General features: G+C 43.2%; 1 protein-coding gene across 1 annotated transcript; it reads right to left on the bottom strand.

Moving 5' to 3' along the window:
* Nucleotides 1–3,731: 3,731 nt before the first annotated feature.
* EIF1AX (eukaryotic translation initiation factor 1A X-linked) lies at nt 3,732–13,608 on the bottom strand. The gene is made up of 7 exons (XM_030476100.1): nt 13,319–13,608; nt 12,219–12,302; nt 10,220–10,323; nt 8,483–8,533; nt 7,403–7,484; nt 7,204–7,295; nt 3,732–5,080 (listed from the first exon to the last, which is right to left on the bottom strand). The coding sequence occupies exons 1-7, from the start codon at nt 13,332–13,334 to the stop codon at nt 5,075–5,077; spliced, it is 435 nt and encodes a 144-aa protein (XP_030331960.1). The 5' UTR covers nt 13,335–13,608; the 3' UTR covers nt 3,732–5,074.
* Between the last annotated feature and the right edge of the window lie 516 nt (nt 13,609–14,124).

Here is a 14,124-nt window from a genome sequence, read left to right as displayed (position 1 = left end):
GTCTTCATATGGGAGGTGCTCCAGCCCTCTTATCATCCTCGTGGCCCTCCTCTGGACTCGCTCCAACAGCTCCATGTCCTTTTTATGTTGAGGACACCAGAACTGTACGCAGTACTCCAAGTGGGGTCTCACAAGAGCAGAGTAGAGGGGCAGGATCACCTCCTTCGACCTGCTGGTCACGCTTCTTTTGATGCAGCCCAGGATACGGTTGGCTTTCTGGGCTGCAAGCACACACTGCCGGCTCATGTTAAGCTTCTCGTCAACCAACACCCCCAAGTCCTTTTCTGCAGGGCTGCTCTGAATCTCTTCTCTGCCCAGCCTGTAGCAGTGCCTGGGGTTGCCCCGACCCAGATGTAGGACCTTGCACTTGGCTTGGTTAAACTTCATAAGGTTGGCATCGGCCCACCTCACAAGCATGTCAAGGTCCCTCTGGATGGCATCCCTTCCCTCCAGCGTATCAACCGAACCACACAGCTTGGTGTCGTCGGCAAACTTGCTGAGGGCGCACTCAATCCCACTGTCCATGTCACCGACAAAGATGTTGAACAGGACCGGTCCCAACACCGATCCCTGAGGGACACCACTCGTTACAGGTTTCCAACTGGACATCGAGCCATTTACCACAACTCTTTGCGTGCGGCCATCGAGCCAGTTTTTTATCCACCGAGTGGTCCATCTATCAAATTGATGTCTCTCCAATTTAGAGACAAGGATGTCATGTGGGACAGTGTCGAATGCTTTGCACAAGTCCAGGTAGATGACATCAACTGCTCTGCCGCTGTCCATCAGTTCCGTGGCTCCATCATAGAAGGCCACCAAATTGGTCAGGCAGAATTTCCCCTTAGTGAAGCCATGTTGGCTGTCACCAACCACCTCGTTGTTTTTCATGTGCCTTAGCATGTTTTCCAGGAGAAACTGTTCAGTCCCAGCATTAGTTCACAACCTGGACATGTGGTGAGTCCTACCTGATCATCACTAAAGAACCTGGTCAATATAGCCAGGTACCACACTGAGCAAACTGCCACCCTTGGTCATCAGCTCACTTTCATTCATGGACATCACTCAGATTACAGAGCAATCATTGTGCCAGCCTAACCTCTAACAGGTTATAAACTATATGCTAATATAAATGTGTGTGTATACATATATATACAGTACCATATCTATATACAGCATGTATCACTGTGGTGGACCGACCCTGGCTGACACCAGGTGCGCACCAAAGCCGCTCTATCACTCCCCTCCTCAGCTGGGCAAGGGAAAGAAAATATAATGAAAGGTGCATGGGTTGAGATAAGGACAGGGAGATCACTTACCAGTTACTGTCACGGGCAAAACCAGGCTCAGCTTGGGGACATCAGTTTAATTTATTGCCAACCAAATCAGAGTGGGATAATAAGAAATAAAAACAGATCATAAAACACCTTCACCCCCCCGACCCCCCGGCTCAACTTTACTCTCAAATTCTCTACCTCCTCCCCTCCAGAGGTGCATGGGATGTGGCTTGCGGTCAGTTCATCACCATGTTGTCTCTGCTGCTCCTTTCTCCTCAGAGGAGGACTCCTCACACTCTTCCCCTGCTCCAGTGTGGGGTCCCTTCCACAGGAAACAGTCTTCCATGAACTGCTCCAATATAAGTCCTTCCCACAGGCTGCAGGCATGCACATCTACCATGGGCTGCAGGTGGGTATCTGCTCCGCTGTGGACCTCCATGTGCTGTAGGGGAACAGCCTGCCTCTCCATGGTCTGCATCACAGACTCCTGCGTCTGGAGCACCTCCTCCCCTGCTTCTGCAGTGACCTGTTGGAGTCTGCAAGGCTGTTGCCCTCATAGTCTCTCTCGCTCCTCTTTCCAGCTGCAGTTGCTGTTGTGCAGTAGCTTTTTCCCCTTCTTAAATATGTTACCTCAGAAGTGCTACCGCCATCGCTGATAGTGGGCTCAGCCTTGGCCGCAGTGGGTCCATCTTGGAGCCAGCTCGCATTGGCTCTATCGGACATAAGGGAAGCTTCCGACAGCTTCTCTCAAAAGCCACCCCTGTAGCCCCCCACTACCACAACCTTGCCATGCAAACCAATGCGATCATATAAACGTATAGCTCTAGCATGCAGTATCACATATATCCACACTAGCACAACCAGTGCATAGTCATATGATAAAACCTATCAGTAATAACAAGTACACGGCACAGAGCTCAGTAATCATGGGTTACTGGCTCCTCCTCATATTCTTGCATAAGGAGAGGGTTTTGTTCTGTTTTTAACCATACGCTTTTTTTCAGTTAGTGTGTCTGGACTGTATCTGCTAAGGATTAGGGTGGAAGAGCAGTAGGGCTGTCAAACCAAATGCACAGCTGCCCCCATTGTGAAGAGACAAGATTTGGAACAATGAACAAAACTCATGTCTCAAGGTTTTAATCACAAGGAAGACCTCAAAGTGGGAAACATCTTGAAAAACAAAAAGTTTATACTTTAGCTTCAGGAAATTAATTTCTGAATCCCTACTTTCAATTTCACACTACAGGTAGAAAGGCAGCAGCAGTTTAGGCAGTTCCCAAAATTGAATGAGAATTATAAAAAAATTAACTAGAAAATACTGCTACAGATGGAGCACCTTCCATGGCTTCACAGCCAGCAATCCTGGAAGCCTCTACCTGGCAGCTGCTCTTCTACCACTGTTCGTCGCGTGGAGATGATGGAAAGACAGCTACTTGTGCAAGTCGTTTTCCCCTCCCCAAAGAAAAGAGAAGCAAGAAGGGATAATATAAAGCTGCCCAGACTGGGCTACAGAAGGAGCTTTAGCAGCGGACAGAGAAACAAGATGAGGAAGTGTATTCAAGGAAAGCAACATGGCCTAGCTTGTAAGTAGAAACCAGATAGTGTTGAGCCAGAGCATTAATAAGAAATTCACAGTTAAATAGAAAATTTCCTTAAAAACCCTGCAGGGTTTAGGCTGAGCCAGACACAAGCCCAGGAACAATGAAGACTGGAAGGAACCTGAGGGCAAGCCATAACCAATTCTGCCAGGAAGAGTTTCATCTTTGTCCCACAGCTGAAGTCTCTGTTATACTCAAGAACTCCAGTACAACAGCAGTGCACTCATTTGCGTGTCTCCTTACCACTTCCCACACACTTGACATTTTTCCCCACATGTACAAGATTGGTTTTGGCAAGTATGATCTCCCTAACACCTGTATCTTCAGTAAACATTCACTGGAATTTAATCATTCACCTTTCCGATAGCACAACTGATAGAACAGACACATTCTGCACTTGGGCCTCAAAATCAAGTTTGAGAGGTTTTAACTGTTTTCAGAGCTGCTCACAGTCTGCTTAGTAGGTTGAGGAAAGCCATGACCTAGGGAATGGTTTGAAAACCTTATTCTGAAACATTGCAGCATCTATGTTGCTTCACAACTGAACCTTAAAGGCAACAAAGACAGTAAATTCATACACTTTAAGATCAGTGGAGTTAAGAATGCTGTATTGTCAGTATCTTTTCCCAATATTTAGCAAGTTTTTACCACAAACGTTTAAAACCCATGAAACATCTGGCAAAATGACTTAATACTAAGAAAACGTTATCCCTTGAATAAGAGACCAGATCCATGTAAGGGAAAATAGACATTATCACGAAAGAAAAAAGAGAAGACATTTTCACAAAAGCTCTGGAAGTTCAGCTGTAGCACAGAACTCATCATGAAAAACCATGTAAAGCAATGAGGCCACTCCGTATTTAAAGCCATTTTGGTTTTATCTATTGGGGTAGTCACTTTACATCATACCAAAAAGACTGTTTACGAATACAAGAGTCAAGAATCAGATTTTTATGGCACAAAAGGAAGTTTTCCATTAACCTGCTTTCAGAGTTGTTAAATACATAATTGAAGACAAAGAAACTAAGGCTACCACAAAATAATATTTGCATGATGACGTTAGTCTTTATTCAGCGTCTTAACTGACTCCTCCTGTCTGAAGGTGGAGAAGAATCTTTCCATTAGTTTGTTTCAGTGATTTATTCTGGTTGAAAAGACTCTTTTCCTACGGTTGACACAAATTTAATTTCTCATTTATATTGTTAATTTGAAGTTCACATAAGCTTTACTATTGTACCTTACAATGTATGGATTTCAAGATTAAAATAAAACTCTAGTCTTAACATAACCTTTTCTATAATGTAAAAATATTCTACATGTTTAACATGTCAAGAATGTTAAGCATTCGCTTTGGGGAAAAACTATTTTGCGTATTTTCCAGTACAAACCCAACTGCTGATGTTTTCTATCAATGTATCCCTGTTCAGTCGGGTGCCACCCAGTGTTCATCGTCTGCAACTACAGCTTGACTTGCAACTACACGTAACAAGACAGTTAACTGCAAATTTGAGATGCTGCTTACTTTTTATCTTTACTTCTCCCCTACCCCTCCACTGTGGCAAATTTACATCTTTGAAATAATGAGTGTTTTTAATTATCAAAATCAGTATAAAAATAGCAGCATGCTACTAGACGTGAAAAGCAGATTGGTCATGCATTATGCATTTAAATGCACATTTCTGCCTTCCTTTTATATTATCAAAATCTTCTTAAAGTTAACATCAAGGCAAGGGGTATAAGGACAGACACTGCATAGTATTATTTGATACTAATCTGAACTGGGCATTTGCATTTAATCAAAATCCATGATAATTACAGGGTAAACAATTTTTATTTCAAAATACAAGTTTAACTGGAATTGTAGTGATGAAAGCAGAAGAGGGAAAAATGCAGTCTTTTACAGCCCATGTCACTGCATCTCACTTACATCCAGAGGTAAAAGCTCTAATTGGTGAAGAGACAAAATATTTGTGGCATTTCATTGAACCTTTGTGATAATCCAGCATTATCCGTTTCTAAAGAAATATAAATACTTTAAAACAAACACTGAAAATAAATCCTTTTGATGTAACAAACTACACTCTTTACTGAGAATTTTCAGTCTTCTTAAAAGAAAGGGACTCCACCCAAAAAAATAATCGAAATATCAATGTAGAACAATCCTTGGAGGAAAAAAGTCGGAATGTAAACCTCTGTTCCAAATTAGATCTGAAAAGCAAAAACACCACACCATGTATTTAATTCACAGGCATTTTTTCATCAGGTAGCTTTTTCTTTCATGCTATTTTTACAGTTCAACAGGAGACTTGCTGAAGGCAGTACAGTACTGCTTTTGCCTCAGCTCATATCCCATTTTCTTAACACGTGAACGATTACTCTCCTCTTATGACCTCACCACAACTGTTACTATAGTTACAGAGTTGAGCAATTCTGCCAATATAACTATGCATCAATAGTGCACATAAATTAGCTCACGATTCTCAAAACCGCAACCAAACCTGAGTTTAAGGGTAACCTCCTTAAGCAATGACTACCAAATTAATTGGTGGCAGACTGAGTGGGTTTTTAACCATTCTTCTAACATAAATAACAAAGGAAAGATTCCACCAAGTCTTTCACATTAACTCTGACCTTGGAAGCCACACTTTGTTCCAGGTATACTAGAATGATCCTCAGAGAGGTTATTCACATTTTATCTCTTGAAGTCTTTTCCTTTCTTAAAGCATGATACTAATATTATATTGCATAGCTGACAGAAGCTTAAAAACTCACTTAAATACATTATCCCACACAAAGATCCATTAGTTTTCAAATTTTATTACTTCAGTATTCCTACAGCTACTTATCACTTTGACATCTTACGATAGCTTCATTATTAAAAGTGTGCAGTACTAGGAAGTGTTTCTAGCTTCAGTAAGCTAAATATCCAGTCAACTCAACCACTGACAGGTCCAAAGTGCAATTTTCAAAAGGCTGAAGAAAAATTCATCAAGATTCTGATATTTCAGAAGTATCTGATCTAATGCATCATACACTGAGAACCTCAAAAAGTCAAAATAATGTTAGCACTTAAAGAGGATTAGTCATATTACCAACTCAGAGAGAGAGAGGACTAAAAAGATGAAGAATTAAAACATAATAATATACTTAGAACAGTCTATCCAATTAAGTTAACTCACTGGCTCAGTAAGTTACTACTTAACCTCACAGCCAGTTGACCCTACACACTGTCAACTGCAAAATAAAGTGCATCATCTTAGAAAACATTTCACAGCACATTCTAATTCTGCAATTTACTATATGATTTGAATTATAACAGTATTACTACTACAATGTAGGAGTGTGTGTAGTCTTAGCAATAAGCAGAAACACAACTGATGGTGACAATCTGTAAATTCAGGATTATGGTTAAACTTTAGTAACTAGTAAGATGCAGCTTTTAATGATTTTTATGTAAACAAAAATGGAAACAAAGTCTTTGGTTTTTAAGAACATAAATCCCTCAATTACTTCTGTAGTCATGTTATTTAGTGAGGTTGTTAAAAGTGCAGAGGAAGCAGAGAAGTAAAACCCCTAAGTGTTTGTTCAGTTCGCCAGGACACCTACAAAACCTGCAACCTTTTCCAGCAGTTCGTGTCCAACATAGCTTGCATGAGCAATTTATGACTGAGCTGGCCACAGCCGCCCTACGTGGCACAGGAGCTGACCCACCAATCTTTGTGCCTGCTCCCTGAGACGTCTTTCTGACCCTAAGAGGTCCCCTACTGTGCAGGGGATGCAAGGAAACCCTACTCATCTGCTAAACCTTCCTTTATCATCTACTTTGCTTTCCATCACAAGATTGTAAGGTGCTTACACTTCAGAGAGCAGTACTTCAGCTCCTTTAAGGAACTGAATGTATGAACTTACCCAGCTACATCCATGTATGTAGCTGATGACTTGTATAACTTGCAACTCTTTGTGTGTGTACACACACACGGTGATTTGAATGGACACTGTGACGTAACTCTAGGCCTTTGGGGTCAAATGACTTTGATTTTCTCTTTGGTATCTTAAGGGTAATGAGAAGCCTCTCTCCAGGTATGTTTTAATAGTATGACACTAAGCATACTATTTGCTTAGAGGTCAACTAGAGGATGACTGTAGTATAGATGAGAGAACAGAAAGCTGGCATGCGTATGTCCACACCACTTTCTGAAGCAGTCTCTGAGAAGGTGAGCTATTCTGAACATCCATGTACTATTTTACTTGCTCTAAACCGAGGAAAAACAGCTTATTGCCAAAGATGACAGTTTCAAGCATATGACACAAAATATATGCTTACTACTTACGTCATCAATATCTTCATCATCATCTCCAATATCATCAAACTGGATTTCATCATCATCTCCGGGACCAAATGTGTCTGTTTCATTGATTTTAGCTAAAATGGGATTTAGAGACGTTAAGGAGTGCACTCACACCAGGTCAAGACAGATTGAATATTCTTGTCCAATACGCACTTCCCATTTGAATGGAAGAGATTCTTACCATGTTCTGGAAGCTCCCCATATGCTTTCAGACTTCTGGCTTCATCTGCATTGTACTTTAGAATAACATCAGCCTTGTTATCCTAAATAAGAATTTATTAGAATGTATTAGTCATCTAAGAAGAAAAAAAAAAACCTCCCTACTAACCTCAGCAGACTAGTAACACCTATATTATTCACAGAAGAATCAACCTATATTATTTACATAAGACTATCTTGTTCCTCCTTCCCCTCCAGTTCCTTTAAATGTGAAGCAGAAATTGCTCATTTGTAGAATATTTTAATTTCTTCAGGGTGTTAACTTAATTTTCTCCTATTTTAAGTAATTTAAGAAGTTGTTTAATGCCTTTGAAATTAATCTTTCTTCAGAGAATGCACACAGTGAGGTGTTTGGTGGTCAGTCAGAAAGTGTCAAAACTTCCTAAATGGTTTAATGTACACAGTAAATGACAGTATCCTAAATGCTTTACAACTGTAATGTGTGTTTCAGAAATGGAATCTGTCTTCAAACAACTGATGACACAACACTACCATTCATCAAAAAGCGTCTACCTAATGAAAATTTGACAACTGTTTCCCATTAAACTTTATATCAGGTAAAATTATGCTACTCCATTTTTTGAAATTTAAGTAGAAACTGATCACTGACCAATTGGCCTCTTAAGATAAAAGCCTAAACATCAAGGCTCCAAAATTCTGATTACCAAAAATTCTGATTATCACAATAAGATGTTTGATGCTTGGCTCAATCTCCCTTATATCACAGGATCCAAGTATTAAACAGCTACACCCGACAACAACAACAACAAAAAAGTCAGTGATGTCAGTGTGATGCCAGTAAGCACCTTCACTCGCAAAGACTCAGGGTGCAATTTAGAAGAACAAGTTGAACCAGGATTTCTCATCTACTTATGACAATCTTTCTGTAATACAAGGAAACCAGAAGTCATGATTTAGCATAACTAAATACAAATTCAAAGAAAGTTAGATGGGAATTTCCTCACGACATCTGCTGCAATTTAGCATTAAATGAAGCTGGTTTTAAGATAGTATTTGTTGGCAAATTACATTGAATTTTTACCTGGTAGTCTCTTAAGCCAACCAATATAATATCAGATGTATTTATCCAAACCTGAAAGAGAAAAACATATGTTACACTGCAGGAACTCAACTTCTGTTGCATAACACAAGAGTCAAACAGCATATTTAAGTTTACTGAGAGGCATGAAAAATTACAGTACAGCCAACATTTCACTTTATAACCAGTAAATTGGAGATACCCAATTTCATATTTTAACAGCAAAACCAAGGTCAGGAATATTCACAGGTACATTATTTCACATGATATGGAGCTATTACTAAGGTAAGTCAACGTTCTTTGAAGAGCTTCTAGCCAACAACATGGTCATTAAGTCATAACTTCTGAGAGAACAGAAATAATCCGTGAGGCCACCAGTCTGTGCACTGAGCTCCACAGGGGCAAAAAATGCAAGAAAAACCTGATGAAAGGGGTGATGGACATACGCAGTGAAGAGCACAGGAAAATGAATGGAGTTGTTTCTAGTAACTGACTATGCTAATCAGTCAAACCAAAGCCAGAAACCTGCAAAACAGGACATGCTAATTTAAATGCACAAGATAGAACTCTCTCACATCAGCTTTTTCTTTTTTTTTTTTGAGATGAAATATATTTCAGTTGAGATTTCCTTTATTTCAGACATAAGGAGCAGATAAGTGATGCTTTCTGCAGCAAGAAAATCATTCTGCAGCACTCAGCATTTATCTATGCACATTCTCTACTACCTTCAACAGTTTACTGCAGTGTATTGCAGCAGCTTGCAGGGCTCACTCTGATACCCAGATTTGTGCATTCACTGGTCTCCAAAACCAAGAAGGTGGAACAATCCAGAATGAACACAGTGAACATCTGTTTTTATTGGAAACAGACTGAGAGGACCTCCTCTGTACCATATATACACCGGCAGAGCACAGAAAGCTGTAACATCTGACAAGGGCAAAAGGGGACACCACCCAAAGATGGCAAAGTTAAGAATACAGACACGTACACCTGACCTCTTGGAAGGTACACACTGTTGCAGATCAGCTTTGCAGGAAAGTATTTTGGGAACAGATGAAGTCAACAATGAAATGATGCCTGTGGGAAGCTGCAAAGAAACCTTCCCAAACCACCCTTATTGAACTATTCTCAGATAAGACACCTGGTGAGATGATGATAATTATTCAGTTCCTCCCCAGATCAAACTAAGCGAATCTATCAAACCCTGATTCTTATTGGTTTTGGGAAATAGCATACAAAAACGGCGGCTTTAGACAACCCTCTTACACTTTAATTTTCCTATGCTGGGTGTAAATCTTCATGTTAATAGAAGTTCTCTTGCTAAGCTAAGTATTGATCTAGCTCCAGACAAAACATGCTGATTTTCCAAACAGTCATCAAGTTCCCCACCTACGATTAGGGAGCTTTTTAATATTTCATATACATATAACTTTCAAGAATGTAAAAAATTCACATTTCATAAGCAGCCAAAAAAACATCTCCCCTAAAATACACACATCCAAAGGCAGCCCTTCAACTGCCAGCTTCACTCAAAAGCTAAAGCCTGACTATTTCTGTGCCGGCAATACAAACAACTTTATTATCAAAACAAGAACAAACTACTATCAAAAAATAAGATTAATATATTAAGTACAGTGGAAATATTAACTTTTGTAATGAGCTATTTTGTAATGTGTGAATTTTTACAATTACATATCATGCATAATGCCACTGTTCTCTATTGCAATGCTTCAGAATTACCTTTTTTCTTAGTTTCCCTCTAATATGACATAACCTCTTCACACCATCAAAACATAATGCCTCCAGTCTTCCATTGCCTAACATCTTGATCACCTGAGCATATTCTGAAAGAGATGGTAACATACAGAATCATTGAATTATGGAATCATTTAGGTTGGAAAAGACCTTTAAGATCATTGAGTCCACCTGTTAGCCTAGCACTGCCAAGTCCACCACTAAACCATGAACTAAGTGCCAGAGCAAAACTTCTAAACTTCCACAGCTTTATGAAACAACCAGTAACTTTTGCTACTGTAACCAAAATTTGCTGTAACATTTTATCAAACATGGACAGCTGACAGGAGCTTTCATCAGCCACACAGGCTGCTGAATGTATCATCACAGTTTTCATATCATTGTTGATGTTAACACTTTCAAACACTGCTCATTCTTGGCAGTATTCATGCTCTTGTTCCCTCTGAAATGCTTACTACAGGTAGTTTTTGGAGCTGTCAAGTCACACACAGAGTTTGAAACTATGACAGCACCACAGCACCTGTGCTAAGTGACAAAATCTTATGCTGTCATTGAGGGAAGAGAAGAAAGCACATCCTGTATACAGACACTCTAAATCCCTTCTGCAGAGGCTCTGTGGGGAAAAAAGTGCTGCTCTGGAAAGGACATGTTCTGCTGTTCTCAGAAACTGTCTGAAAGGCAAGGACCAGGCTTCAGCTGAGAGCGATGAAACTTCTCTCCAACACCCACCCTCAATCTCTCACCTTGTATTTCATCTCCTTCCCTCACAGAATTCCAGAAATCACTACTGAAATACTTTACATACTATTAAAGTTTGCAGTATAATGTATTTATACCATTTAACTAAACATAATAAAGCTTGTAAGAATTACAACATTATTATTATAAAGTTTATAAAAATTATAACATATCTGACTGTCCATACTCGCCAGGAAAAAAGTAATTTCTCAATTAGTTGAAGTTGTATTTCAGTATTCTAAAATCTTTCCTTAGCACAAGTTAGACAGTCCAACAAGCCACATATGAGGCTATTAATAACTGAAAATAAGGTTTCATTAAGTAGATTTTGCTTGGGAGATGAAAAGGATTTTATGTTTTAGACCTACATCAAAATCAACGCCTTTTTTGCTTCAGAATATCAGAAAGAGCTTAAAACAGAGTTCAGTGGTCACTTCTTTTACAGTGTTTTAAATCAGTACTTTTCCTATGCTTTGAACAAATCAACTGATTAATTGGTCACTAGGCAAGTCCTTGTGTATATGTGAGCAACCACAAGAGCGTGACACACAAGCCAGGGTAAGCCAAAAGGGACGTGATCTCACTGTCACCACAAGGCAGGGGAGAAGGGAATCCTACTCATCACCCTCCAGCTCAACACTCTTGTGGCTTACTCGACAACATCCACGTAAGGACCTGACCTGACCTAGTGCTCCTGGTTTAAAATTGTTAGATGTCCCAACCCAGGAGCCAATTCAACCAAACCGCCAGGGGACAGCAGGAGAACAGTGAAACGAACTGTTCTGCCAGGTCAGGGACTGTGGAGAACTCATCACAGCATCCAAGAAACAGTTAGAGTTGGTGTAAAACAGAAAGCAGGACTGTGCATCTCAGAGACAACTACTTGCAGCACTGAACTACATCACCTAACCCAGGTGCTTCCTGACCCTCACACAGAGCTACTCAAGGACTTCTAGGGAATTTTTACATACACACTGTATTACACATGGCATCACAATAAGGTCAAGGAGAGACAAACATCATTCTGAAGCAGCGAAGCTATTTAAAAATTTCCCTTTTCCTAATGTCTTCCTCCTACACTCAAGTATGTCATTTAGAATTCAAATACAACCCCAGTAACACCTCTTTATAGCACAATAACTTTGTATTTCTCAGACATCTAGATGTCTTCTTTGTGTATCAATGTACGTCACTTACAGTATCTGATGAAAACAATGGCACTGTCATACTACAGTTAAAAACTCACCTTGCCCATCCTCCTTGAACACCAGTTCTCTTTTTTCCGATTCATTCTCATTCTTACCTCGTCGCCTATTTTTACCTCCTTTGCCTAAATTAAAAGGGGAGAAGGGAAAAGGAGCATGTGTTACTATCTCTGAATACAGTGAAATAATCACGCTTATGGGGATTTCTGTGCTGGTTCTTTCGATGGCTGTTTTAAGTATCCTATCCAGATGCAGGTTTTTTGCTTGTTTTTAACATTTTTGCTCCAAATTTTTAACCGAGTGGTAACCTAGTAATTAAAAGATGAGAGCCTCCACTATTTAAGATGTCCTGGCTGCTCTGGAATGACAGAAGCCTTCAATAAGGATCTGCACAAGATCACCATTTTCAGTTTTTGTGACTGTTGCCACCAAATACCTCATAAGTAATGGTGGGATAACCTGATGCACATAACTATCAGAAAGCAGAATAACTTGCAGGGTTACTGTAGTGCTGAAATACTCGGGGAAGGCTTAGCTCCAAGTGAAGATGCCCTTTTTAAAAGGCACACACGTGGCACCAGGATTAGATGCTCTTCGCGAAGACACGAAAGCGCAGCTCATGCTCTGTCCCCCACCCCTTCCTCGCTTAAAAAGCTGCTGTTCCCTTCCTCTCACTTCTTCGTTCCTTTCAGGCAGCGGGCTGGGGAGATGGGAAAGCCGCCGTGCCCAGCGAGTGCACGGAGGGACACGCAGAGCACACCCGGCCGCTTCCTCGGCGGCCGCCCCTGACAGCCGGGCCCCGCCAGGGCCTCCCCGTCCCGGCCGCCCAGGCCCCGGAGGCCTCCGACACGCCGCTGGGCCGCGCCCGACCGGGGCCAGGCCGGGACCCATGCCTGAGCGGGGCTGGGAGAACCTGCCGCAGGGACCCGCCGGCACGACAACGCGCGGCGGCGGGAGGGCTCCTCCGCCCCCTTCCCGCCCCGCCCGCGGGCACCGGGCCGCGGCGGCTCCCACGTGAGAGGCGGCGGGCCGGGGGGCCTCCGCGGGCCTCCCCAGCGCGGCCGCGCCAGGGCCCGGCCTCGCCGCTACGGCGAGGGGACGGTCCGCCGCAGGAGGCGAGGCGGAGGGGAGCGCGCCTCACCTTTATTCTTGGGCATGGCGCGGGGCGCTCGGCCGCGGCGGGCCTGCGGGCAGGGACGGCGGCTTCACGCGGCTCGCGCGAGGCGGGCGGCGGCTCCTGGCGGGATCGGCGGCGGCTCCTCGCGCGGGGGGACCAGCACCGGGCCTGGGGCTGGGGCTAACTCGTGCGTTCTGGCTGCTGGGCGCCGACCCGACCCACAGCACCCCCTGCCGAGCAGGAGGGCTCGCCGCCGCCCGGCGGTGCCCCTTCTGCGCACGCGCTCTCCCGGCAGCCTGCTGCTCCCGGCGGCGCAGCGGCGGCAGCGGGGAACACGCCTCAATGGGCGTGCTGACGGGAGAGCGCACCGCGATTGGCCAGAGCTCCGCAGCGGGCGGGCAGCGGCGGCCAATCAGAGGCTCTAGGGGGCGGTGCTGGGCGGGCTCGTGGGACGTGATAGGTTCGGGCCCGCGGCTTTGGTTTGGCCCGGGCGCGCACGAACCTAGACGGAGGCCGGAAGCGCCGAGCGCAGAGAACGGTCCTCCCACGGCAGCCCCAGCGGGGCCCTCCCCGCCCCTGCGCCGCGCGTGGCGGCGGGTGCGGAGGGTCCTGCGGTGGCCTCGCACCTCTGGCCGGGTAGGGCGAGCGGTGGCGGGGAGAAGTCTCGCACCGTAAACCTACAAAGGGTTACGCACGGAGGGTGTGAAAGCGAGGGTAGGCTGAAACAGAGCAAGAGGGTGTCGTCGCGGTCCTGTCTTACACTGACCCCCTTTCTTTTCTTCCTTTCCAGGGCTTCTCGGGGCTTACAAATGACACAGTTTACTGGAAAC

This window comes from Strigops habroptila, chromosome 2, assembly GCF_004027225.2.
Source record: "Strigops habroptila isolate Jane chromosome 2, bStrHab1.2.pri, whole genome shotgun sequence".
Classification (NCBI taxonomy): Eukaryota; Metazoa; Chordata; class Aves; order Psittaciformes; family Psittacidae; genus Strigops; species Strigops habroptila.
Note: the sequence above shows the minus strand (reverse complement) of the source record. Positions and strands in the feature narration are given on the sequence as shown.

Bases quoted from the DNA above. Each gene is read 5' to 3' on its own strand.
- EIF1AX (XM_030476100.1), bottom strand. The intron at 10,324-12,218 runs GTGAGTTTTTAA...CATCTCTTTCAG, and splicing joins GTTCAAGGAGGATGGGCAAG to AATATGCTCAGGTGATCAAG. The intron at 7,485-8,482 runs GTAAAAATTCAA...ATTCTTATTTAG, and splicing joins TTGGCTTAAGAGACTACCAG to GATAACAAGGCTGATGTTAT.